Source organism: Patagioenas fasciata, chromosome 4 (assembly GCF_037038585.1).
Source record: "Patagioenas fasciata isolate bPatFas1 chromosome 4, bPatFas1.hap1, whole genome shotgun sequence".
NCBI lineage: Eukaryota > Metazoa > Chordata > Aves > Columbiformes > Columbidae > Patagioenas > Patagioenas fasciata.
Genome location: NC_092523.1, coordinates 20,644,610 through 20,668,392, shown reverse-complemented (window position 1 = coordinate 20,668,392; position 23,783 = coordinate 20,644,610). Strand labels below are relative to the sequence as shown.

General features: G+C 37.2%; 1 protein-coding gene across 4 annotated transcripts in view; it reads right to left on the bottom strand.

The window, feature by feature from the left end:
• Nucleotides 1–4,073: 4,073 nt before the first annotated feature.
• STIM2 (stromal interaction molecule 2) overlaps nucleotides 4,074–23,783 on the bottom strand; it is a 73,104-nt gene continuing 53,394 nt past the window's right edge. Inside the window, exons 4-13 of one of the 4 annotated variants that reach the window (XM_065836759.2) lie at nucleotides 21,283–21,394; nucleotides 20,562–20,677; nucleotides 19,043–19,220; nucleotides 17,947–18,124; nucleotides 17,186–17,353; nucleotides 16,884–16,984; nucleotides 16,345–16,583; nucleotides 14,554–14,643; nucleotides 12,615–12,816; nucleotides 4,074–11,804 (exon numbers count right to left, since the gene is read on the bottom strand). In XM_065836759.2, the coding sequence (XP_065692831.1) occupies nucleotides 11,324–11,804; nucleotides 12,615–12,816; nucleotides 14,554–14,643; nucleotides 16,345–16,583; nucleotides 16,884–16,984; nucleotides 17,186–17,353; nucleotides 17,947–18,124; nucleotides 19,043–19,220; nucleotides 20,562–20,677; nucleotides 21,283–21,394 (1,865 nt within the window). In that variant the 3' untranslated portion in view covers nucleotides 4,074–11,323. Of the gene's footprint in view, nucleotides 11,805–12,190; nucleotides 12,340–12,614; nucleotides 12,817–14,553; nucleotides 14,644–16,344; nucleotides 16,584–16,883; nucleotides 16,985–17,185; nucleotides 17,354–17,946; nucleotides 18,125–19,042; nucleotides 19,221–20,561; nucleotides 20,678–21,282; nucleotides 21,395–23,783 lie in introns of all 4 variants that reach the window. The other 3 variants (XM_065836758.2, XM_065836757.2, XM_071807382.1) reach the window with 3 other exon arrangements.

Genomic DNA, 23,783 nt, shown 5'->3' with positions numbered 1-23,783 from the left:
CTGAACAGCAGGAATCTCTTCAGACATGCAGAGGAGCCCAGTTTGGTTTTCTCTTCAGCTTGCTCTAATGCTGAAGAGTATACCACACCTGTATTGATCCATTCATTGATTCAAAAAGAGCAAAGTTAGCTCTTAAAAGAGAAATTAGCATCATGGTAGCTAATGAATAACTTGCACAATTGGCCACAATTTAAATGTTTTTCTCACTATATTTTCTACACACCCAATTGCAGTCCCGATATCATGCATGTTCAAGTCATTAGCAGCTCAGTGCCAAATTCTACATTGGGCTGGCAAGTCTCTTTCCCAAGTTCTAAATTACGTTCTGAGCATACTAGGGATCAAGTAGTTCACATTTCTGACATACATTTGTCAAAATTGATCACCTAATCACTCTTCTACACTTGTTTATACACATTCTGTCTTTCCCATCTTTAATGAAGTTAAATACTGATAAATCTTCTGTAGAGCCTTGAGGGGCATTCACTGTTCCCATCAGCTGTGCAAGCATTTACCCCTTCTAGTTTCTTAATTTTTGGCTGATGTGTCAAGAACACTTCCTCTTGTAGCCCTTTGCAAGAGGAACTACTGTGTTTTCTTTTATTCCCACTACTTTGGGATATTGAAGGACAAAATAATACTAATTTTTTCTTTTCAAGAAAATAATCTAATTCAAGATTCAGTAACCAAAGCCTCTTCAAGGTTTTTTTCTTAATTTATACTGGCACAATTTAAATAGAAAAACCCTCAGTATTTTGGTGAATGAGAATTTTCACCACTCTCCAGAGCTTCAGCAAGACTAGTATACTATACTATATGGCTAATATTAGCAATGGCACTGAGTAGCTACAGCAGTTGCCTCAGACACATGACGTCTAGCAAAGCTCAGTAGCTCCGTCCAGACCTGCTAGGAATAAAGTATTCCAGGCTCATCAAAACAAAATTCCAATACAATTCCAATTAAAAAAAACTTCAAATTTGCCAAAAAACTTAGGTTTGTTGTAATACGAGGAGAGAACATTGACAACAGCAAAGCAGCAGAGGTATCCCTGGCCTGAGTTAGACAATGGGGGTTGCAGAGGTCAACTTAAGGGCGCTGCAGAAACTTTTATTTGCATTACAGAAGAGTAAAACATGTCAGACTTGCTACAAAACAACTTCATGTTGAGGTAGACATTAGGAGTGGCAGGTTGAACAGCTTATCAAAAGAAATCAAGAGCACCGATACATAACTAACTGTTATATTTACGTATCTTACACTAGAAAACTTGTCTTAAAAGGATGTTTTCTTTCCGATTTGAAGTTACTCAACTGAGGACTTGAGCTTGGATTTTTTTTTTTTTTATTTGCTTCTACATATTAATTTTGGAGTTTTTGCTGTTTTCAAATCTGAAGACAAACATAAAAGCAGAAATTACATGGTTAAAGCATAGCTTCAGCTGAACAATTCAGCAATGCCTAGACTTAACAATGCGAGGACTTTTTAAAGTGTCATGAACCTCATTAGAAAAAGTGTACATTCAGAAACTCTTTGCTTGTTAGGTCCTGGTGACACATTAGCTTTTATCAACTTGCATCAAAACTCAACATTTCTTTCTTACGTCTCTGCTGCTCCTTCCACCCCAGACAGAAATTCGTCAAAATCTCTAGCAATATAAACTACAGTTACCCAGTCTGCTATATGCTCTAACTAGGCAACAATGTACTAACACTTTAAACACCACAGGGTTTGGTACTTGGAGTTCTTTTTCCTTGTAGAGATTTAGGGTAGTTATTAATCTTGGAGCATTCCTGGCAGATGACATCAGATGTACCATTGGCAATAGAAAGTTATTATATATGTGATGTTTTATCTTTCTCAAACTATTTTATCTAAAATTGCTACAAAAAGATTAACACATCCCATTGGTTGTGCAGAAAGCAGAATGGACTTTTTTTCCTCAAAGCAGTACTTTCATTCATGGCATATTTCGCGAGAGGAGAAGCAGGGAGGGGGAGAGCACTCCAGCAATTCCATAGTCCATGTTCAAACTTCCCGCACATATACCTCATCTTTCCAACCATTCTTCCAGACTCAGCATTTCAGAGCATAGATATATAATGATACACTCCTCTTTCTCCTGTGCCCCTGTTCCCAGCCTCTTTCTTCACACACACGTATTCACATGCCTTCACTCACATGCTGTAATTGTGACTTACAATTTCTGGAGGATTTTCCTATTCCTAAGTCTTCCCCCATATAAAACCAATGAGAAAAACTGGACAATGAATAGCTTTGTAAGATATAAGTAGTATACTGAACCAACGGAAATCTAGCATGAGGTTTAGAAATTACTTCCACAATATTATCAGCCACTAGCTGAAATGTAAGACCTCTTAGAATACAGACAAGCCCTGGCATTCAGAGCTTAATTATATTTAAATTTTAAGATTCATGAGTTTGCCATTTAACTTCCTGTTGGAGACACTGGGGAAAAAGTCATAACTTTAAGTACAGAAGTCAGAGAGAAACAGGATTGAAGCAGAGAAGTACTGCAGCATCAAGTTGATTAAAAACAACTTGGCTAAACTTTACTTTGACTATAGATAAACGCCTTGAATAAAGAAGTATTTTCCACTGTATTGTGATGTTAGGGGATACTTAGCACATCCTTACGAGTCACTCAAAAAGAACAGGGAGCATGAGAGACCTTTATGAAACTGACCCAGAACCAGCTCAACTGGGAGCACTCCATCCCTAGAACAAACTCAATACTCAAAGGACCTTATGAGAGATTAGCTGTCCCATTTCAACCTGTTCCACATTCTGCATCTCTCAGAGGGCAAGCAGGATGCTACAGAACTTCACAAGCAATGCCATCTACCAATGCCATCTACCAATGAAACTGGTAGAACTGGCAATTTAAAAGCTTAAATTTGGCAGGGTAGGGAAATAGACTGTAATTCAACGGTAATCAAAAGCAGTTCATCTAGGAAAAAACAAAACAAAACTGACTTCAGTGACTGAACACCAGCTCGCTGAAGCTGTTAATTAACCAAAGCTCAGTAATATCCCATGAGATTAGAATGCTGTGTTCCGCTTGCTTGGGTGCCAAGTCTTGCAGTAAAATATTTCTTATAAGCTATGCTATAATAGCTCAATTGAAATTTGCAGGAGAAATTATTAGGTCCCAAACAGAAAGGTAATTAGTGCTCTGAAGATGCAGAGCTGATGAAGGCTTTGCCAGCCTTCTCTGTCAAACAGCACAACTTAATCAAGAACACTGGGGATAAACTGAAGCAAAACCAGCTACCAACTCACACACACCAGGTCACTGGTTCTGAAGGGGGTTGTACTAAACAACTACAACCGAAAATTTATATATGGATTCATTTACCAATATCCTATTTTTATCAAGGAAGAACTAATTTATTTTGCATTGTACATTTTCTAAACACAATTCACATTGGTTCCCCAGTCCACACCTGTATTGTCACTCACCCATTTATCTCACTGCAATTCTGTGACCTCCGCAGAGGCAGGACTTGTGCTTGCAAGAGAAGTCACTTTTAAAAAGCTATTCTTGATGTATAGATAGGGCTTCTTCCTTCTCAGAGGTGCTTCAAGTTAAAAGGTATGTTAAACAACAGCAAAGGACTTTTTTTTTTGGTAGAGAGCCACAGGTTCTCAAACTAATCCTCACGCTGAAAATCACAAGGCCATGCAGTGTTCCAGCAGTCACTTGGAAAGGCTTTTTCACCTTGTTTGGGAGAAAAAAAAAAAAATCCCAAATCTTCAAAATATGAAGTAACTTAAACTCAGGCCCTTTCAAGCAAAAGCAGTAAGACTCAGGATTTCCAAGCCTAACTGTAGCACCCCAGCTGCCAAAGAAAACTGTCTCCACCTTTTCCTCCCAGTAACATTGTTGTCAAGCTTTAATAATAGTGTGAAGCAAAGAAACCAGGAAATACTGTCCAGAATCCTAAGCAGAACAACAACAACAAATTATCTCATGTTTAAATAAATAAGAGTTCATATACTCTGGGAACAGTCTACAATGAATTAACATTACATAACATTTTCACTAACACGGTTTTACTTTTCAAAACGGAAGTCAGATTTATTCAACATTAAGTGTAACAACGTATCAGAAATCAATATCCACTTATAAAATAAAGCAAAGTAACATGAATAAACACAGGAAAATACTGTCTGAGATTCTCCAAGCAGGACATTTCTCATGAGACTCACAGAAAAAAAGGAAGGAAAAAAAAAAAGACTTTTATATGCAAACAGACTAAATTTCCAAAAACTCGTTTTTTTCCAGTTCTAAAGGAATATACAGCTAATGAGAAGTAAACCAGAAAGGGGAATGAAATGCATCATGCTGTACAACACCAAAGAAATACTCCAGCTGCGTTTGTGTACAGCGTTAATAACATGCAGTAGATGAGGTTAAAAGTACAGTGTGTATATATTAGAGAGACAGAAACTAGTCAGTCTGAGGGCTTTGCTTCTTATTTTAGTTCAACTTACAAAAACAAACAGAAGCTAAGAGCAAACAGAGGAAGAGCAGAATCTGCATGGAGAACAACATCTCTTCCCAGAACAGTAAAGCATCTTAAGAAAGATTTAAATTGTGCACATATTTACTTGTCTTGGTCCTCTTCTTGCCATGTCATTGAAACATATCTAGATCCAATGACGGGCTTTATGCAAATATCTACATTTTTATGAAGCTGTAATTAAACAAAACAATGCAAGTCATTCAAATGCTGCTAATCTTTTAAGTCAGGCATTAACGTGCTGAACACTCACTACAACTCAACGTTATTAAAATTAAAAAAAAAAAAACAAAGCAAAACAAACCACACAGGGCAAGACATCTCCCAAACAGCCTTACTGAAACATAGGTTCTTTAATTATTTTTGTTGCTTAGAGGACAGCGATGTGAAAATACACGTGCTACCCAATTAACTTCATTAAGAACTATTTAAACAATCCTTCTGGACAAAAAGCTGGGATCTTTGTTGGCTCTAGTCAGTTCACAGCCTGACAGATTACTCTTGCCACTTTTTTTTTTTTAAAGAGCATTTTTTAAACAAACCCCCAAGATCTCCTACAGCTTTTGTCAGCGATTGAAAGGCAAGCAAGCATAGCACACATGCAAGTTATTAGAATTAGATAGCCAAATACAATTAACTACAAAATTCCAAGCAGTAAGTACATCTACATTTGCCTGGGGAGACTCCGTCTCATTGGGAGACAGATCTGAAAGCTGATAAAGGACACAGGTTACCTGTGTCGCTTCAGAAGTTCTCTGCCTTTCACCTGAAGACTTTCAGGAATTCATTCTACCACCTAACAAGCTAATAAGCTACTACGAATATTGAAGATTTGAATTCAATAAGAGCGGACTGATGGCTGACAACTGAAGACTGACTTTTGTAGGGCTGGACATAATAACCTTAATTTTAAATGAATTCAAGTCTGAAAATAATTCTGCAGTATCAAATTAACATACAAATTAAAAAAAAAAAAAAAAAAACCAGCACCAAACAAAACCAAAAAAAATCCTACACACATACAAGGAGAATTTAAGGAGGATTAACTTTACCGCTTATACAGAAATCACACCAGTCAATGCTCTGCCTAGTTCAACTGAAGTACAGCAGTGTGTTTACAACTATATCCAACCATGACCCAGTTTTTAAGAAGTAAATATCTACCACTTATCCATTAGTAATTCTCAGCTGAAAAAAAAACCAACCAAACAAAAAAAACCAACAACAACAAAAAAAAAACTATTCTAAACAGGAACATGAATCAACTAACAGTACCTGTTTATTTCTTTAACAGAGGGATCACAAAGAACCCAGTTGAATTAAAATAAAAGGAACATAAAGAATAAAGTCTTAACTGTGATGTCTTCAGCACATATTAAAACCAAAAATTGACGTTAAGACATGCTACAGAAATCATTATCTGAAACTGCTCTGAGGTCTGGCAATCATATAAGTTGGTGCTGTAGCTACCAAATTTAATGCTGGGACAAAAATGAAAGAAAAATCTGAAGGTAATGCCCCGCAGAGTACATCTAAAAAAAGGGTTTTTTTCTTGGATAGTTACTGATCTGAAAGCTTTGAGATTGATGGTACCTCTCATTGCCAGCAATGTAAGTCATGAACATTCCTTAGTCTTCTGACTTCGGAGCAGATGAAATACCTCTGAACTCTTTTTCATCCTCTGCAACAAGCAAGAGGAATTTCTTTTTACCCTGCTCAGATGTTCTTTCCTTAACATCATCTCTGAGACCAACCTTCCCACTTTCATTTAGGTGAAGCATTAAATACACAGAACACAGACACAATTTGGTAAACTTGAGATTTGAAGTTGTAGAGAAATAAAGATAACACAAGTCCTTTTTTTTTTTTCTGAAAGACTAAAGTGGACTGGTAAGTACTGGTATCTTGCTTAAGTAAGGTCAGATGCAGGAGCAACTGGGAATAATAGGTTAATATTGTCACAATTTTTATTTATCAGTGCATTCTGTTGATGCAAGGGAGGACAGGGTGGAGTTTCAGATAAGCATCACCTCCACAGGGCTCAAAGGGAAAGACGTCTGCTGAAAACATGTATGACACTGTTGAACTGCTACCAAAGGCTCAAAGAACGGTTACCTCACATTTACACAGTCAGGCTGTCAAATACCTTTTCTGGTTTTTTGCGTATACCAACATCTGTGTTTAAGTCACTAGTGGAAAAGTTTACCAGCACTGAGAATCAAACAGCCATAGGAGGCTTAACCATTATCCAGATGCAACATCCAGGATTAAAATGCCTACAGCAATTCTGAGCAAGCAGTGTTTCAAACATGAGATAGTGATGCATCACTTTAGTCAGCACAACCGGAACAGATAAGAGAACCATGTTCATCTTACTTAGCATGTTGTACAAGGAGATAAGCAAATGGTAAAGAGGTCCAAGAACAAGTAATTCCTCTATTTGGATTCAAATTTCAAGTTAAGCATTCAATTTATTTACATTCTTCTCCCCTGCTTGTAAGTAAATGAAAATTAAATGCTTCTTTGCATACATTACAAAATTAATTCCTGTCTTGGAAATAAAGTGAAACTACCCTGAAGATCCAAAAGCTCGTGGTATGTGAAATGCTAATTAGAACTCCTCTCTCTCTTCTGTATATGCTCTTTTTCCCATATATTGGAAATCGAAAGGGCAAAATCTTGAAGGTTTCTATTCCTAATTTATTTTTAACTTAAAACAGATTAAAAGCCCAAAAAGATAAAGCCCAACTCAGGCTGGCATCCATAAATATCACAAGAAAACTGAAGACTAGTATCTTTGGTTTCACCATCTTCAAGGATTTCAAATGAGGAACAGTATTCTTAACACTATTAATCTGACTATTGATGAAGAACCTTCCCTCTTTCAGCAAATTGCCCATCAGAAAGTGGAGTGTAATCTGATACCCTGGTACCAGTGAAGTGGGGAAAGAAAAGTTGACATATGCTTGGAACTGCCAATGAGCAATTTTCAATTCCATCAACTGTTTTAATTTCGAAGCTCACTGTAAGCTGGTCAAAAGCATTCCCCATGGCAACCAGAAGTGCCTTTTCTGTAATTTCTACATTATTAGGAAAGAAGTGTTACATAGCTTTAATAAGAATTGTGGAAGGGTTCAGGTTTGTTCAGTTTTGGAAGTACTGGGAATTTTTTTCTTCTTTATATAGAGCCACACACTTGACACTTCTTGCTTTTACAGGTGAAAGACTGAAATAGTAATCTCTTCAGGAAGAAGCCTTTTAGGCAGCTTCCACAAAGGGGTCACTGACAAAGGACTCTCAGAAAATATTTAAGAAAGCAAAGATCCTTCTGAAAAATACTGGAGAACCAAAAAAAAAAAAAAAAAAAAACAACACACACGACACATCTGATGACAACCATTCTGAGTTTAGAGTTTAGGAAGTCCTCAGTCATTTAAGGATGATGACACTAGATGATTGTCTCATATGACTGGCATGTCTTAGAGAAATCTTAGTGGCTGGAATGCTGGTTGGACTCACTGACCGCCAGCCAGTTCCAGTTACATCCTTAAGCAAACAGAGGAAAAACGAAGGACCTTTTAGAGCACATTGTGTCTCACTTCTGAGATGCTGACATATTGCAGATACTTCAACATTAAGACTGGATTTGACATCTGCCAGCAAGGATCTACCTAGGAGTCAGTGCTCCAACATACTTTGGCAAAAGGATGCTCACGGTTTCAAGACAAGCATTTCTACAGCAGCCATAGCAGGCGTTGTGGACAAATTTAGGTGGCAAGATGTGCAAAGGATTTATTAAAATAATTTTTAAAAACCCCCAACTCTATGAACTTGAAATTACAGTTTGTGCTCCAACATACAATATTTGCCACTTCTCATATTTTCACTTAACCTTTTTGTTCTATAATATTTATATATTATAGACAGCATGTGATAAACTGAGTGTTGGAGGGCAGTCTATGCTTCAAAAATTTGCCATCTCAAAGCCAAAATCTATCACTATGATAATCTGATCTGATTTGTTTGTACACCACCATATTTTTTTTCCAGAAGACAGTTAAATTGTGTATTTTAAGAAGATACTTAACACTTAAAAAAAACCTCGCATACAATCCAGAGTCTAACACCTCCTCTACTTCAATTTTTAGTTGTACTTACTGGAGAAAACTGAATTTATCTGTTTTGGCACCTCAGTATTTGAGCTTGCCTGACTTTGATGGCAGGATTAAGAAGTGCTGTCCTTCCACTCTTCAGTACCAGATACTTTTTTGCACGTGTAAATATTTATTGTGCAGTATCAAAATGCTGCTTCATCCTCTTTGGTAATGATAGAGACAGAGTTCCTCAAACCTGTCACTTCCAGATCTACTATCAAGCCCCAGATCTTACTTTAAACTCAATTACTGCTAAAGCCTTTTCAAGTGCAGACATCAGAGCTGAACATTTGTCTGGTAGTAGTCTTCTCCATGCTGTTTGGGAGGCAAAATAAGTTCCCTACTTATACATATTTTTTTCCTTTGTACATGTTCAGGTACTTCATCAGGCTTTTAACTACAATTCTGAAGGCTCTGCACTGAGGTGGTTCTCTGGCACAAATCTTTTTGCGTGGTTGCTTTTTTGTCTACCATGTATACACTGCACAATCTGTGTTCAACAAGAACATTGTTACCTTGTGATGACTTTTTTTTTTGCAGCTATAGCTTTCAATCTGATGAGAATAATGGCACAATATCATACTCTCATTGTCTCCTATTCTACCAGTTTTTCTTTTCTACAAACTTCATCAAACATTTGATTCCCCCATGTCTTTCTGTATACATGACATACAATCATCCTTTGTTAGGCAGTAGAACTCTGGATTCCTTCTGTTCTCTTAAGGAATTAGTCAATGCACCAGGAATTTTAAGGTACTTGCACATGTAACATCTCCATCCCATTTTTTAGCCTTCCTCTTCTAACCATTTCACTACCCACAGTAAATGCTTCTGTTAACATCACCACCACTTCTTGAGGACAGAACTAACATGTCAGTTATGTACAGTAGAACCTAAATAGAAAGCGATATAAAACACATGTATCCCTTGACTTCAATTAGCTACAGATTTTGAAGGCTCCTTACAAAACAAAAGGAAAAAAAAAATTAGGCAGTCAGTGAATTCTTTCATACAGTACAGCATGTACGTATTGGCAAGAAGTAAGCCCCAACCACAGGGCCCTGGCAGTGGCACCTGCTACTGAGGCAACTAGAATACCCCGATGGAAGAGCTGAAACTATTTAGTCATCACTGGGTAAATTGCTTGTGTTCACTAGAGCAAGAAGTTATTTCTTTAGAATGTACCTCAAAAGAAATTCCTGCTCTGTATTAATATTTTCAGACAAACTGAATAAAAGGCACTGTTGCTCAAGCAGTACATCTGTTGTCTCCAACTGTTTTAAAAAAAAAAAAAAGTGTTTTTAAACAACTAGCTCCTGTTGCCCTAAGAAGGCTTCCTTCTTACCTCATAGTAATTTCACCTCTCCCTACAAAAGCTTAACATAAAATTGCTTTTATCTGACGCATGTCGAGTCTCACTTTTATATCTATCTTCATATCTAAAATTATGAGTTAGTATAACCGTATGCATTACAAAATTATACCATTTACTTCAGACATGTCTGAACAGCTAGATCTTCAAACTATACAAAAATAAAGTGTATGAAATCTTACAAAAGGAGGACATTCAGACATTAATAGCTAATCCAAAAAATATAATAACTTATACACAGCAGTAAGCATAAGCAATGTAGCCTACAACAGCCTTTAATTAACCTCTGAAACAAGTATCAGCTAAAATTGGGACACTGCCAAGCACAATGTTTCCAATTTATTATCTTTACCACAGTACAAACTTCCACAAACCAAATGTCCGTGGTCTGTCAGTCTGTAAACAAAAGCTATTACACCCCCCTCCTCAGTTTAAGAGAGTGAATATTTTCAGTCCTCAGTCAAGTTTCATATCCACCACTTGCATAAGGAATCAAGAGCCTCTTCTCTTGTTAAATTACTTTTTCCTTTTTTTTTTTTTTTTTTTTTTTTTTTTTTTGTGTCATACAGCCTGCAGTGAAATAAAATCACAGTGGAAGTTCTGGGGAAAACAGCAGGACTTGAACCATTCTAATAACAAATGCATCTAACAAAGCTTCCCATAATAAAAGCATGGCATTTCCATTTCCAGAAATCAAGTCATTTAGAAATCCTAAGTTCTACTTAAAAAACCCGAAAGATCTAAAAGTGAAAAGATTCATCTTCTCAGTCAAATACAAGTCTTTCAGTTTCGCTTGCAGAGAGACTCTTCCAGTCTGTAAAACAGTAGTGCAATTCCATTAGTTCTACTTCTTTTATTTTTCTTAAAGTCCGGTAGATAAATGTCCTAGCTCTATGGAAAGATAGGAAGATGCTCCAGTAAACAAGAAACTTTGGCAAGCCCAGGAAGGCTTACTAGTCCATTAAAGCTTAGAAGTCCAAAGTGGCTTAAAAATGGTTTATGAATAAACTAAACAAACAAGACCAACTAAAAAAAAAAAAAAAAAGAAATAAATAAGCAGAAATGAATGTAAACTGTCTGAACTTTTTAATGACAGCTGGCACGACCTTTGACAGTACAGTCAGTTAAATATAGTTGACCTACAGAGCATTCCATTAGGGCATCCAGCCTGGAATGCTCAACTGGAATTACATTTCTAAAGATTTAAAAAATAGACTTCTCATAACATTACTATAGATTTCTTCTGCCCAGCTCACTTAGACTTCTTCTTAAAGAGGCTTTTTATTTTTGATGGCTTTTTGGTTTTTTCACCATTTTGGTACAGGTCCTGTGGTATGCTACTTATCCTAGGGACAGAAGCAGCTTCGTGGCTGGGTTTGCTATCACTGCTGGCTGAAGAACACGAGGTGTGCCGAGGCTTTGGGACTGGGATCCCACTTGAAAGTTGGTTCATGCTGCAGGACTTCTCCAGGATTCCATTATAAACTTTGCTTGCAGGACTAAAGATCATGCTCTTAGTTTCTGCCATGCCTACACAGTCAGGAGAGCCCCTAGAAATATCTGCAGTTAGAGAAGAGGAGTCTCCTGTAGATGATTCCTCCAGTGAGAATTCTTCTGGGGATATTTTCTGAGGAGAAAGTGCCTGGTACACCTCAAGACTTGCTGGAGGAGATTGCTTCCTTCCAGTGGAGGAACTTAGCGAGTCACATTCCGAACCTGTTTCCTGTGCTTCCCTGAGTCAGAGCAAAGAGAGGAGAAAACATTATGAAACTACTATTTCCTTCTGGCAGTTAAAAAGAAAATTAATTTAGAATCAAAAACATTAGTCTAAAAGCACCACCCACACTTTTCCTTAGTAGTTAATTAATAAAAAACATTAAGTTAAACACTTTAACTTACAACTTGCATTACATCATTTTATTATCTAAACTTAAGGTAATTAATTTGTGCGATCTTGTTTTTGTGGGTAGCAGCATCTGCCCAGAATTAGTCATTTGTATCTCGCTGCAAAGAACAAAAACTATCTTTCTGGCATGTGAAGTCAGAAAAGTTATGAAATGAAAGAAGGAGATTTAAGCCTATCACATACAAAAAGTTTCCTCAGAACAAGTGTCCCTACCTTTCAACAAGCTCATTTGCTCCTTCCAAAAGGAATTTAACCTTTTCCTATGAGGCCATGTAACAAGAGTAGATACACGCTCAACATGCTGTAAGAATTGTGTTACCATCCATCTTCTCTTCGCCCAGTAGCTGACCTTGCTTTTGATCCTTGTTTCAGATGTAAAAGCCAGTAACATATTGTAATGGAGAATCAGGGTTAGTTCAGTGCACCCTGGATTTTAACATTACTTAACTGTATATGACATGCTAGCTATTTACATACACAAACCAGACAAGAATTCTCTCTGTTCCACGTGGATTATATTAATTTATAGTATCCTACGGATTACGTTAGCTTTTGGTTTGCTTCAATCTCTAATTCTAAACTGTTAGTCTCAAATAATCCTACAAGAGTTCCAAGTGCTGTTTGCTAATCTCCGTACCATTGTTTATCAGCAGAGAAGTAAATGGCTTCCTCCTCCTCTTCAGTTCGATAAAGAGCTGGGCAGCTCGACACAGAAAGGATGTCAGGGTCAGGGGAGTGCAAAGCATGCTGAGACTGTGGAGATGATGGCACAACATTGCGTCTTGATCGACACAAGCTACTGCTTCTTGCCAGTGTGCTGGGAGGTTTTACAATGGACCCTGAGGTAAAGAAAAAGCAAACCAAAACCCTCCAAGTGACATTGATGTTAACAGTATCTACTCTGAAGACTAAAGAACAGGTATCCGCTTCAGCCACAGTGACTCTTAAACAACTTTGACATTGTGCTACTGTTGAGAGGAAAGAAAGACTACAATCACCTTATGCATTCCACAGTTAGCTGAAGCAGCTAACCACGATGCAACTGCAGCAGTTTTGTGCCTGTCAAATATTACTGTGACCATGTGCTAAGTTCTGGCTCACTATGCTCTCCTGAGAACAAAGGTTCTACTGAAACTCCTGACCCTTTATAAACTAAAAATAGCAGTGCTGAAATTAGTATGCTATGTAGCATCCTGCATTTTGTGTGGCAAGTTGGAGCTTATAAGAATAGGTAAAAGTTTTACAATGCAGGTATACCTAACCAAACAGCCAACTGAAATACACTGCATTAGTTGAAATTACATTAGACATGGAACACCAATTTAATTGTAGAATTGTGATAGAAAATACATAATTCAACCCCATTTTTAAGCTCAAGAATTTCCTAAATTGATAACACTTTCTCTTGCCAGGCAAACTATGAATTGACCAGGATAGTATCTAATGGGAAGTGACAAACTAAAATGTTCCAAATCCAATTCCTCCCTCAAAAGATTATTAGGTAGCAATACTTTTATGGAAATAAATCTACAGACGCATTTTCAGTCTAGCTGTTGCAAGCCTCAGGATTTCTCATACCCCTCCTCAAACTGTTCCAGAGAAAGCATCACTGCTTAGGTAAAACAGACCATATCCTTACTGATGTTCAAGACGTTTACCAAAGACAACACATTAAAATAATTCAATTGTTTTTGCAGACGAGGATGTCTAGCCTGACAAAATGCATTTTATTTTTTGAGATGCCAGTTTAGCATCAGGAAAACTGCAGTTTCCCTTCCTGCAACCTCAGAAAAGGTTGTCATTCTGTTTTTAGTGCAGGAAATCACAACTTTCACAAAACAGCAAGTAGCTGCATCTTTGCTAACACTTAGACTTTGTTTTATGCCACGCTGAACAGAAAAGAAAGGTTTGCAAGTTCCAACATGACAGTTGTCATATAATTCAAACTTTTGATTTTACTTCTGATTAATTCCCTACTGACCTGCAAAAGAGGTGTTGGCAGCTCAAATAGGTGTGTATCATTACAAAAATATTCCTAAAGAAGCAAATGTGAACTGAGATAAGGGAACAAGAACCCTTGTAGGAAATTTGTACTGAGTGTCCAGGTAAATCAGATGGTATTCTACTTGCCAGTTTAAAAAAAAAAAAAAAAAAGATTGTACCATCAGTGAAGTCTGAGAGAAGTTACAAGCATTTTGGTTCCTTGTAGGATCCAGCTATGACAATTTAACATCTAGAATTTTCTAGTACAAATGAACTCACTACACTAAGAAATCAGTTGAATCCTAATCAGTCAATGGAAAAAGGTTCACTATCATCTTCCTGTAATGACTTTGTTCCAGTCTCATACATTTATTTCTTTATCTCCTTTTGTTCTTCAGCTCAGGATTGATTAAACAGATCTACTACTTCAAACTGTTTTAGCCTATGATCCTAATTGCTGCAGCACAAAAAAGCCTGTCAGGCAGACTTCAAATTTTGTCCATCTTATGAGATCAAAGGATGCTGGGGCAGGGTAACAGCCCAGATAGTTCACTTTAGGTCCAGAGATTGAAAGAGTCTTGCTCATAACTGACCTGTCTGCACACTGCATTTTGCCTGAAGCCTCCTGAGTGAGACCAGCCCTTTTCCTTCTGTCCTTCCTTGTATGCATTTGTCATTTTTTTTCTAAATGATAGGAATAATTTAGCAGTTACCAAACTAACCTACAACAATTCGATGCCTGAACTGGTTTCAACAACAGATCGTTGAGTGTATTTTCCCCCTCTTTACCCACTCCCAAGTGTTTCCAGGGGTTTTTAATTGAGTAGATATTTTAAAAGCTAGGAAATTAAGACAAAGCTACTTCCCCAATGTGATCACTTTAACAAAATCAGGCTCTCGTGCCTTACAAAAATTCAGAAAAGCACATTTAAAGTTCTGTAATGTTACTAAGATTGAAATAACCCTCATCACTGACTGAGACAACATCCATTAGGTAAATACTTCCAAATAAGCTGAACTTTAACAAAAAAAAAAATATTGCAAAACCTTACACAAAGTTTCAATTAAGTATGTTCTTACAAACTGTGCAGTCCCTCTCTAACCATAGTTCCTCTAAACAAACTGCAGTTCATTCTCTGGCTTCATTTCTATGCAAGCGCTGAATGAGAAGAACGACTGAAAAAATTCACAAGTCTGAAGTCTTATATACATATCCAAGTGTTTTGTCATTTTAGACCATCCAGAAAGTCATAATAATAAATTGAGCTTTTCCTTTTGCTATCAAACAGGTTTCTCCATACAGACTTGGAAGTTCAACTCTAGGCATCCATATTTTTTTGGGCCATCCAAGAATTTGTTGCTTAGGTTCAAATCAAAGCCCACACAGTGAAGATGACTAGAGAGATGGTTTTCTTTAAAAGTTATCAGAACTTGCACTAAGTATATTGCAAGGGGATTAATGAACTTTTCAACGTAGTGTACGGTTGGTACATTCAGAAGAAAAACACATGCACAAGGCACACTAAAGGAAGCCAGCAAAGTGGTGACCATTCTCCTAACACTATTTTAAAATACAGTTCTCATTTATTTGGAGAATCCCAGCTCTGGAAGAAAAATGTACGCATATGAGAAAGTTGTATTCCCTACTCATTCCTCAGGTTGATATTGCTTGTTTGGGAGCTCATCTTTTTTATTTGTCTCTAGAGTCCAGTTAATCACAACTTCCATCAAACTGGCTCTTGTATTGACGCAATGACTCAAGATACAAGGGTGGTCTGAATTCCCAGTGTGTATCTTCAGATCATAGTCCAACCAAAGCTGAATCTCCCTCCCTCGAGCACTTGGCCTCTCTGCCTCACACTCAAACAACCCACTGTATCCAAACAAACATGCTGCCTGAAAGCTTTCCTTGGACAACAACAGGATTTTGTTTCAGACACTAAAGAATGCTTGAAGAGCTATGTAGCACGCAGCCTCTCAAAAGGTGTGATCACCCTGGTAGCTCAAGGGACCCTAGACTAACTCCATTCCTTCCATCTGAAACGATAAACGTGCTAAGAGAAATTTAGCATTAATCCTAAATTTTTGTTTAAGTGGCAATCCAAGCATGACAAGCAGACTTTCAAGACCTTCGCTGGATTCAACCCTGCCTTTCCCCTCACAGAAACAGAATAAAGGCTTTCTTCTTCACGTTATCTTTATTGCAAAACCTAGTTTTCAATTCATGCAAATCCCAAAAGATGCATTGGAAATGCTAGATACAATTTGGGTCCTTTTGACTTTCATCCAATCCTGTTTTATTTCAGCACTCTTTTCCCACCTCACTTTAAAATCCCATGCTTCCACAACTTTTCCCCTTTCTTTCTACTGAGCTCACCACTTACCATGAAACTGGGAAACTATTGGAGGAGTATCTTCATCTAAGTCATCAACTCCCCCTGCTATTGGGTAGGGAGGAATGGAAACTCGGGGCATAACTACCCAGCTGTGATCAGAGTAGAGAGAGGAGGTCAAGCTTGGTAGCCCAGAATTGTGTGCTATTTGAAAACCACAAATCTTCTCAATCTGTTGCCATCGATAGAGACGCTCTCGCAAACATGTTGTCAACTCAGAGAGTGCTTTCCTGAAGAAAAACAGACATTAAAATTACATACACTGCTCTTACTGATAAAGCAAAAGAACACAAGTTCAGTCACTCCAGCATACCAGAAGATCCACTAGGACTGTCCAAACATTCACACTGGAATGTCTTTTAAACTGTTTTACTTAAAAGCACAAAACCACTAAGACAGTAATATATTTTAAACTATTTTACTTAGAAGTGCAAGACCACTAGGACAATAAATTCCATTACTCTCAAAAAATGCCATTGTTCCAGGGATAAATAATCACAAAAGAATATGCATCCTGGTAATACTCTTACTTTGCTTCAAGGATTTTATGGTCCACTTCATCAAGGGAGGAGCTGTGTGCAACATGTAATGTTCCAAATACAGTGCTTCTCTTCTTTTTTATCTTTTCTGCCTGAAAAGATAAAATTAAATGCATAAAACCAGGGGTCACATACATAAACACATGACACAACATTAGCAATATTGACAGGTAGCAAACAACAATTCAGAGGAGAAAAAAATGCAAATACTTATCTAAATAAATTGTATTTACTATTTCATATATTTAGCAACAGATCAGATAAGTCTTCAAGCAGCTGAAAATAGTCAGTACCTCATCTTTGGCAATTGCTAGTTGCATTTCTGCATGCTGTCTTTTGATATTGTAATACTGTACTTCAACTTCATGTGTTAACTGAAGCCACTTCTGCAAAGCTTCAGGAACAGACCAATTACTTCTCAGCTCAAACTCCTTCTCAGCCTTTTTTAAAGCCATGCGAACCTAGCAATCAAAAAGAAAAGTGTCACCAAGAAAAGAACTGACAGCAGAAGAAACTGGAATGTAAGCACCTTTCTACCCCACAGTAACATACTAAGGTTTTACAGAGCTTTGGTGTGTGCAATTGCTGCCAGGAAAGCAGATCAGACATCTCTGAAATATAGTACACAAATTTCCATATACTATATATAGATTTTTTGCAATGATACACAGTCCTTAAGCTAAAGCTTCAATATTTTTGTAAGACAGCATTTCTATTTAGTACAATCAATCCAATCTATTTCTTCTCAGAACAATGAGACAAACCTACTATATCTCATCTGATAATAAGACAGAAAGAAGCTCTTTTTCTTTTGTTCCATGAATCCAACAACATTAGAATAAGCTAATATACAGAGTCTCGGTCTTTTTATAGTTTAAGGATTATTTTACTAGATAATGGCATGACTGACAGAAAAAAAAATAATTAAGTGCTCTTAGAACTTTTGCATTCAAATCCAGCATTAGACTTAAGCTGCTTTAAATACACCTCAGGATCTAATAAAACCAGGACCAATTTTAAGTCAAGACTAAAATTATAAACAGTTTGCAGATACCTGTACTAGCTCTTCCTCTGCATATTTGAGCCTACTCAGCTCACATTCAGCTCCTTCCCTCAACTCCCTTAGGCGATGAGCTTCCCGTTTTGCATCATTGATCTCATCCATCATTTTGCGCTCCAGATTTTGCTTTTCCACAGCAACATTTCTATTCTCTTCTTGTGCCTTCTCAAGCCTTCACAATTGAACAAAAAACATGAGAAAATACACAGCATACTTGCTAAAAGTTGCAGTCCTCAGGAGAAAATGTGTCTAGCAATAGGGCAAGGGGCACAAACCAAAACACAAGGGGTTCCATCTGAACATCACAAGTCACCTTTTCACTGTGAGGGTGACAGCACTGGTACAGGCTGCCCAGGGAGATGGCAGAGTCCCCATCTTTAGACATATTCAGCAGCTGCCTGGACAAGGTCCTGGGCAACCTGTTCTAGATGATCCTGCTTTAGCAGGTGGTCTGGACAAGAAGACCTCTAAGTCCCTTCTCATCTCAACCATTCTGCGATAGAGACCATGCAGGCTTCATGGATCGGCAGCAATGTGATATCCATATCGGACAAAACATGCAAACTTTTAAGTGAACTTTCATTAAAGGTATAAAATGATCAAAAGATGAGTCTTCATAGAAAACTGAGTTACAGGTCAATCAGAGAAGACTATTAACTCTCACACTGCCAAATAAGCAACAGAAAGTAATCAGTCCAGATCAGTTTCAACCTTAAAGAGATTAAAAACAGGAGAAATGTTCTCATTTCCATGTATACAAGTATCCCAAAGTAAACTAATTATATGAAAATAACAGTACATGCTCCTATAATATCTGTAGGTAAAAAAGACTGAACTTCTATTCTCTACCTTCATCCTCAAGTTCATATTGCCCACTAAAACATGCAGGAGGAATTTCTATTCCCCCTTCCCAGCAAGAAAAAAAAAGAAAAAAAAAAAATCACCGAAATCAGCATTTCCACGCAAAATCAAGACGAACAAAATCCATAGGCAGCCTAATGAAATAACTTATGACTGTAAAGGATCTGTATTTGCATTTAACCTCAGAACAAAAGGAGAACTAAACACTAACTTTTTATATTTTTGTTACCTTTCCTGCAAGTCAAGAAGACTTTGCTCTGCTGTTTGGAGACTTTCTAAATCCTTCATCATTTTTGTGATGTGTTCTCTTGAGGTTCTGTTCTGAGTATACGCAAACCAGCAGCCTCCAAAACCAATAACTATAGAAACTGTTAATATAAAATCCTTCATCCAGTTGTGAGGGGGACCTGTGCAGAGAATAACATGATCACTAACTAGTTAATTGATACAAACTATGGACTTCCCCTCCCCACCAGCCTAAAAGGTGACAGAACCTGATGGTAAACAGAACTCCAGCTCATTTATCTCAAATCATCTCCAACAACAACCTTTCAATTTTTCAAATGTATTCCAGAGCCAGTAACTCCACTCTAATACAATCTACTTAATCTATACTAAAACATACACTACATTGAGGAAAGTTTACTAAATGTTTACAGTACATAATCTGTATCTTTGTTCAAAAGAGTCCACAGAGAGTTTCCCCAATTACACTTTATGAGGCCAGTATGAACTTCAGTTATGTTGGAGTAAGTTCTCCCCAGTTCATGCTCCCTGGGATACCCTACACAGAGTTAAAAACACACTTGTAGAAAATGAAGTAGATGTTAATAGGGTACTGATAGAGTACCCTATAGCAGCACTTTTCAAAAGCAAAACCTGGACTGTCAAAGTATCATATCCAAGATTCACATACACTTCTTCGTTGGTACAGCTTTTATAGTCACTTGTCCCTTTGTATAACAAACTTTTAAAAGACAGTTTCTGATAGCATTAAAGGTATAATACAAACAAAAAGGTGGGGTTTTTTTTCTCCCTAAAAATCTCCAGCACAGTTCTGTCAGGCTAACTCAGATCAGGTGGGCCAGTTCAGATCTGGCCTGACTTTTCCAGTCATTCACTATTCTCCAAACTCACCACCAAGCTCTAGAAAGGCCTCCCAGTTGAGGAACACCCAACACACACAGCACCACAACAGATGTGTAACTGTGGCGATGTGGTAGGAAATGTCTGCATATGCTACAATGGTTCCGATGTGGAACTGCTGCATAAAACTTGACCTCACCTAAAGCAAAATCTGCACAAAAGGCACTGGTATTGGATTTGCACCACTATCTCATTTTTTCCTTCCTTAGGGAAGGCCATCCCCTCCCACTTCAATATCCCAGCTTACACTGTACAAGCTAATCGGGGGGTTAATATAACATTAGCTGTAGCTGCAATTTAAACGGTCAAACACACTTAGAGGGCATTTCTTGCCACACAGAAGCCAATACCCATCTATCAGGTGGGGTTATACCAAAATACCTACATAACCTTACACACACAAGTGAACCTTTGTCCTGATCCCAGAATCTTGATAACCTTTTTTAATTCATTAGCCATGCCATTTAATTCACAACACATGCCAAGCAATCCATCAGTAAATCAACAAAATATCCTACCTACAGTATAAAGTGTCACTGAAAGTATTTTCTGTTGAATTCTTACAAGTAAGAGAAAAGAAAGAACTCCAGAAAGTTACTAACGTGTGAGAGGTCCAAATAAAACAACATCCAAGGCTTTAAGCTGAAGCTTCTGTCTATGGCTCCGGTCAATTATTTTCAAGTGAGAGATCATGAAGGCATGTTCGTTTACTGCTATCCTGTTAAGAATAAAACAAAACATTACCTATTCCACAAGCCATATTCAAAACTAGTCTACGGAAAAAAATACCCGAATAGCATTTCCCACAGTTATACAGATTATAGCTACGTAATTAGATAGATATAACAAAATGACAGTAGTAGCATTTTAAAAAAAGGCATATCGGCATGTGGCAAAGAATGAACGTCAAATCAATTCCCTACTCTTTTCTTTCTGGAATAATCATAAACCAAAACCATCTGGCATAATTAAAGGTAACAGTATGTTTGCAGACTTGTGACACCAACTCTGAAATACATTCAACACTCAAATTTATTAGTTATGCTCAAGAAAAGAGATTCTGCAGGTAGTTTCTGATGTATACTCATATGACAGATTGTAAGTTGTTCAAAAGAAAGTTCACTACCACATAGCATTATGTGATCATTGATAAAAGCTTCGCAAAAAATAAATGCAGCCAGCTCTTCAGAACTGCAAGGATGATTCTCTTTTCATGCATTTGACTATATCTTGCGAGACTTCAGGTTCACATAGTTGTTCCCACATACAAACTTAAACAGCAACCTACAGGGAATTACTTGAAACTAGTCTAGAAGCATTCACCTGGGAAGTGTTGTTCCATTGACATTGCTGTCTCTAAAATTCTTTTCATACTGGGGCAGCTCAACAAATTCTGACAGCCACTGAAGAGTGTCCTCTTGAGTCCAGTTATGAACTGAAAAAAAGTCAGTTCAATTACCTTTAATTTTTTTAAAAGCCCATAGCAAAACATAGACAAGAAGCAGCAGAAAAGTATGTTACAGTGAGCAAGAGAGTTTAGCCAAATATAATTGCAGAAAAATTAGCATTAACATTCACCTAGGTGTTTCTGGCATTTTGCCTTTTTCATTATATCCTTCTCAGAGGAAGCTTAGATCAACTATAAACAAAGCATGCATGGAACCAACAAAAACATTTCTTTATTAAAAATTCCACAGAATAATTTAATGTTTTGCTTCAGTTTAAATCAGGACAGCATCTTGTGACTTTTATCTACTTAAACTGATCTCAGCCTCAATCCTTTTGTCCTTGTCAGCAGGTGCTGTAGCCATTTAAGGCAATGCACCAAGATCTTTCCCAGGATGATGGCTTAAGAACTTGTTTTCACTAGAATCTTCACATAGGTTCATGCCTACTAACCTCAAAATGAGAGCAGAGAGGAAAAGAGTAGATTGAACAAAAATCTGAAAGCCAGCAGAATTTTAACAGGAAAACAAATCTTAAATATGTTCAAAATAGCTGTCTTGCATGCAAGAATATTCCCCCTAAGAAAAATTATTTAAATACATAAAGAACAATTAACAATTTTCCTTTATAACATCAGTCTACACAACCTTTCATAGCTACAAAGATGTGCTAAGAAAATACCATCCCCACAAATTTTACAAAAAAAAAAAAAAAGAAATAAATTCACATTTCTGGCCCTTACAGGCCAGCTGCTCCAGCTTCATTCTGAGAAAGCTGAAGGGAAATTTTTCTCTCCATTTATGAAGTCTGCAAAAGTTTGCCTGCACATGAAACAGCCTCCTTCTGGACAAAAATATCTTTGCATGAACAGACTTTTTTTTTAAAAAACATTTCTCTATCTAAAACTACTTGCATGTAAAAATGCTGGTCAGAGATTTCCTTAGAAACCTTATCACAAGGACACATTCTTAGTGGTGAATTTTGACAATGGTCCTTTAGAAAGAGCTGCTGAAAGCTTGACAGGTAAGCTACAGGCAATAAAAATTTTTGAGTTCAAATTCATACTGAAACTGAAATAAGGACTTCTAAGTCTCTTGTCTACACTGGCGTAGCTGAAAAGCTTAAACATTTCAGATTTACATCATTCCAGACAACCAGAGACAGAACACATTTCGCAGACCCACTTACAGCTTTAAAAAATAAACTCACAGTACAAAGCACTTGTATGCTACCTATGTGAATGGCTGCACCTCCTTCCCAGCATGTTGTCCCTTTTTGTCCTCTGCTTTTGAGGTAAAATTGCCAGGTCTTCATCTTATAATGGTCTCAGTTTCGTCAAACTACTCTAAGCTTTTATGCAAAATGCCTGGTCTCTATTCGTGAACAGATTATTTTGACATTGCAAAGATTCTTAACTTCTTTTGCAAAAAAAATAAGTGATTAGCTTTACAAATCATTCTGAGCATCTCAAAAGGGTGGTAAGATCATTCAGAAAAATGCCACCTTAACTGCAGATATATGTTCATAAACTAATCCAAAACAAAAGCATTGTTCTAATGTGACACAGGGAAAAAGTTGCCTACAATAGCTACTACACGCTACAGACCTTATCACTGACAGTACAGAACATGCAATGTCAGATGTCACATAATTCACTGAGTTTCTAAACTGAGGGAGGTGGCAGGGGGCAGGAGAAAAATGAACATCAAGAAGTCTCACTTTTACTGCTGACAGTATTTTGTAGTCACTGTTGAAATGTACAGGGTTTTACTTCTACATAATTCAGTAGTAATTTAAAACATATCATCATGTAAAAAATGAAGTACATATTGATGTCACATCTGTTCTACCACAGACATCTGATATGTCAACCAGATCTGTTCTGCCTCTTAGACTGGTGTGATGTTTCCTTCATAGAATATCAAGCAAATTTCCCCAAACAAACCACTAATATTTAGGAAAAAACATCATCATTTATCTCTGTGGCAGATATCTCTGATACAGAAATCATGAAAAGAAACAACCAAAGTCCATCCAGAAGTAGAATGAGAACTTGTACTTTCTGTATACTTCTTACACTGCTACCCATCTACATCAAAATTAATATCAATTACTCTTTGGTATATGTTGTGTCTTTTTAAATGGCCACTCGCCATCTAAGCTAAGCATAATCAATACAGACAGGCAACTCTTATTCTGGGATTTCACAGTCTGAATCTCTGCCCGTGCACATATTTCACAAGAAGTTTAGATTTATATATAAACTAATTATGCATTAGCAGAATTCCCGTGTAAGTACCCACAAAGCCCTAAATTTCCAGGTGGAACCAGACCCTGAACAAGCCCATCCTCCCTTTCCTAAAGCATCAGTGAAGTCC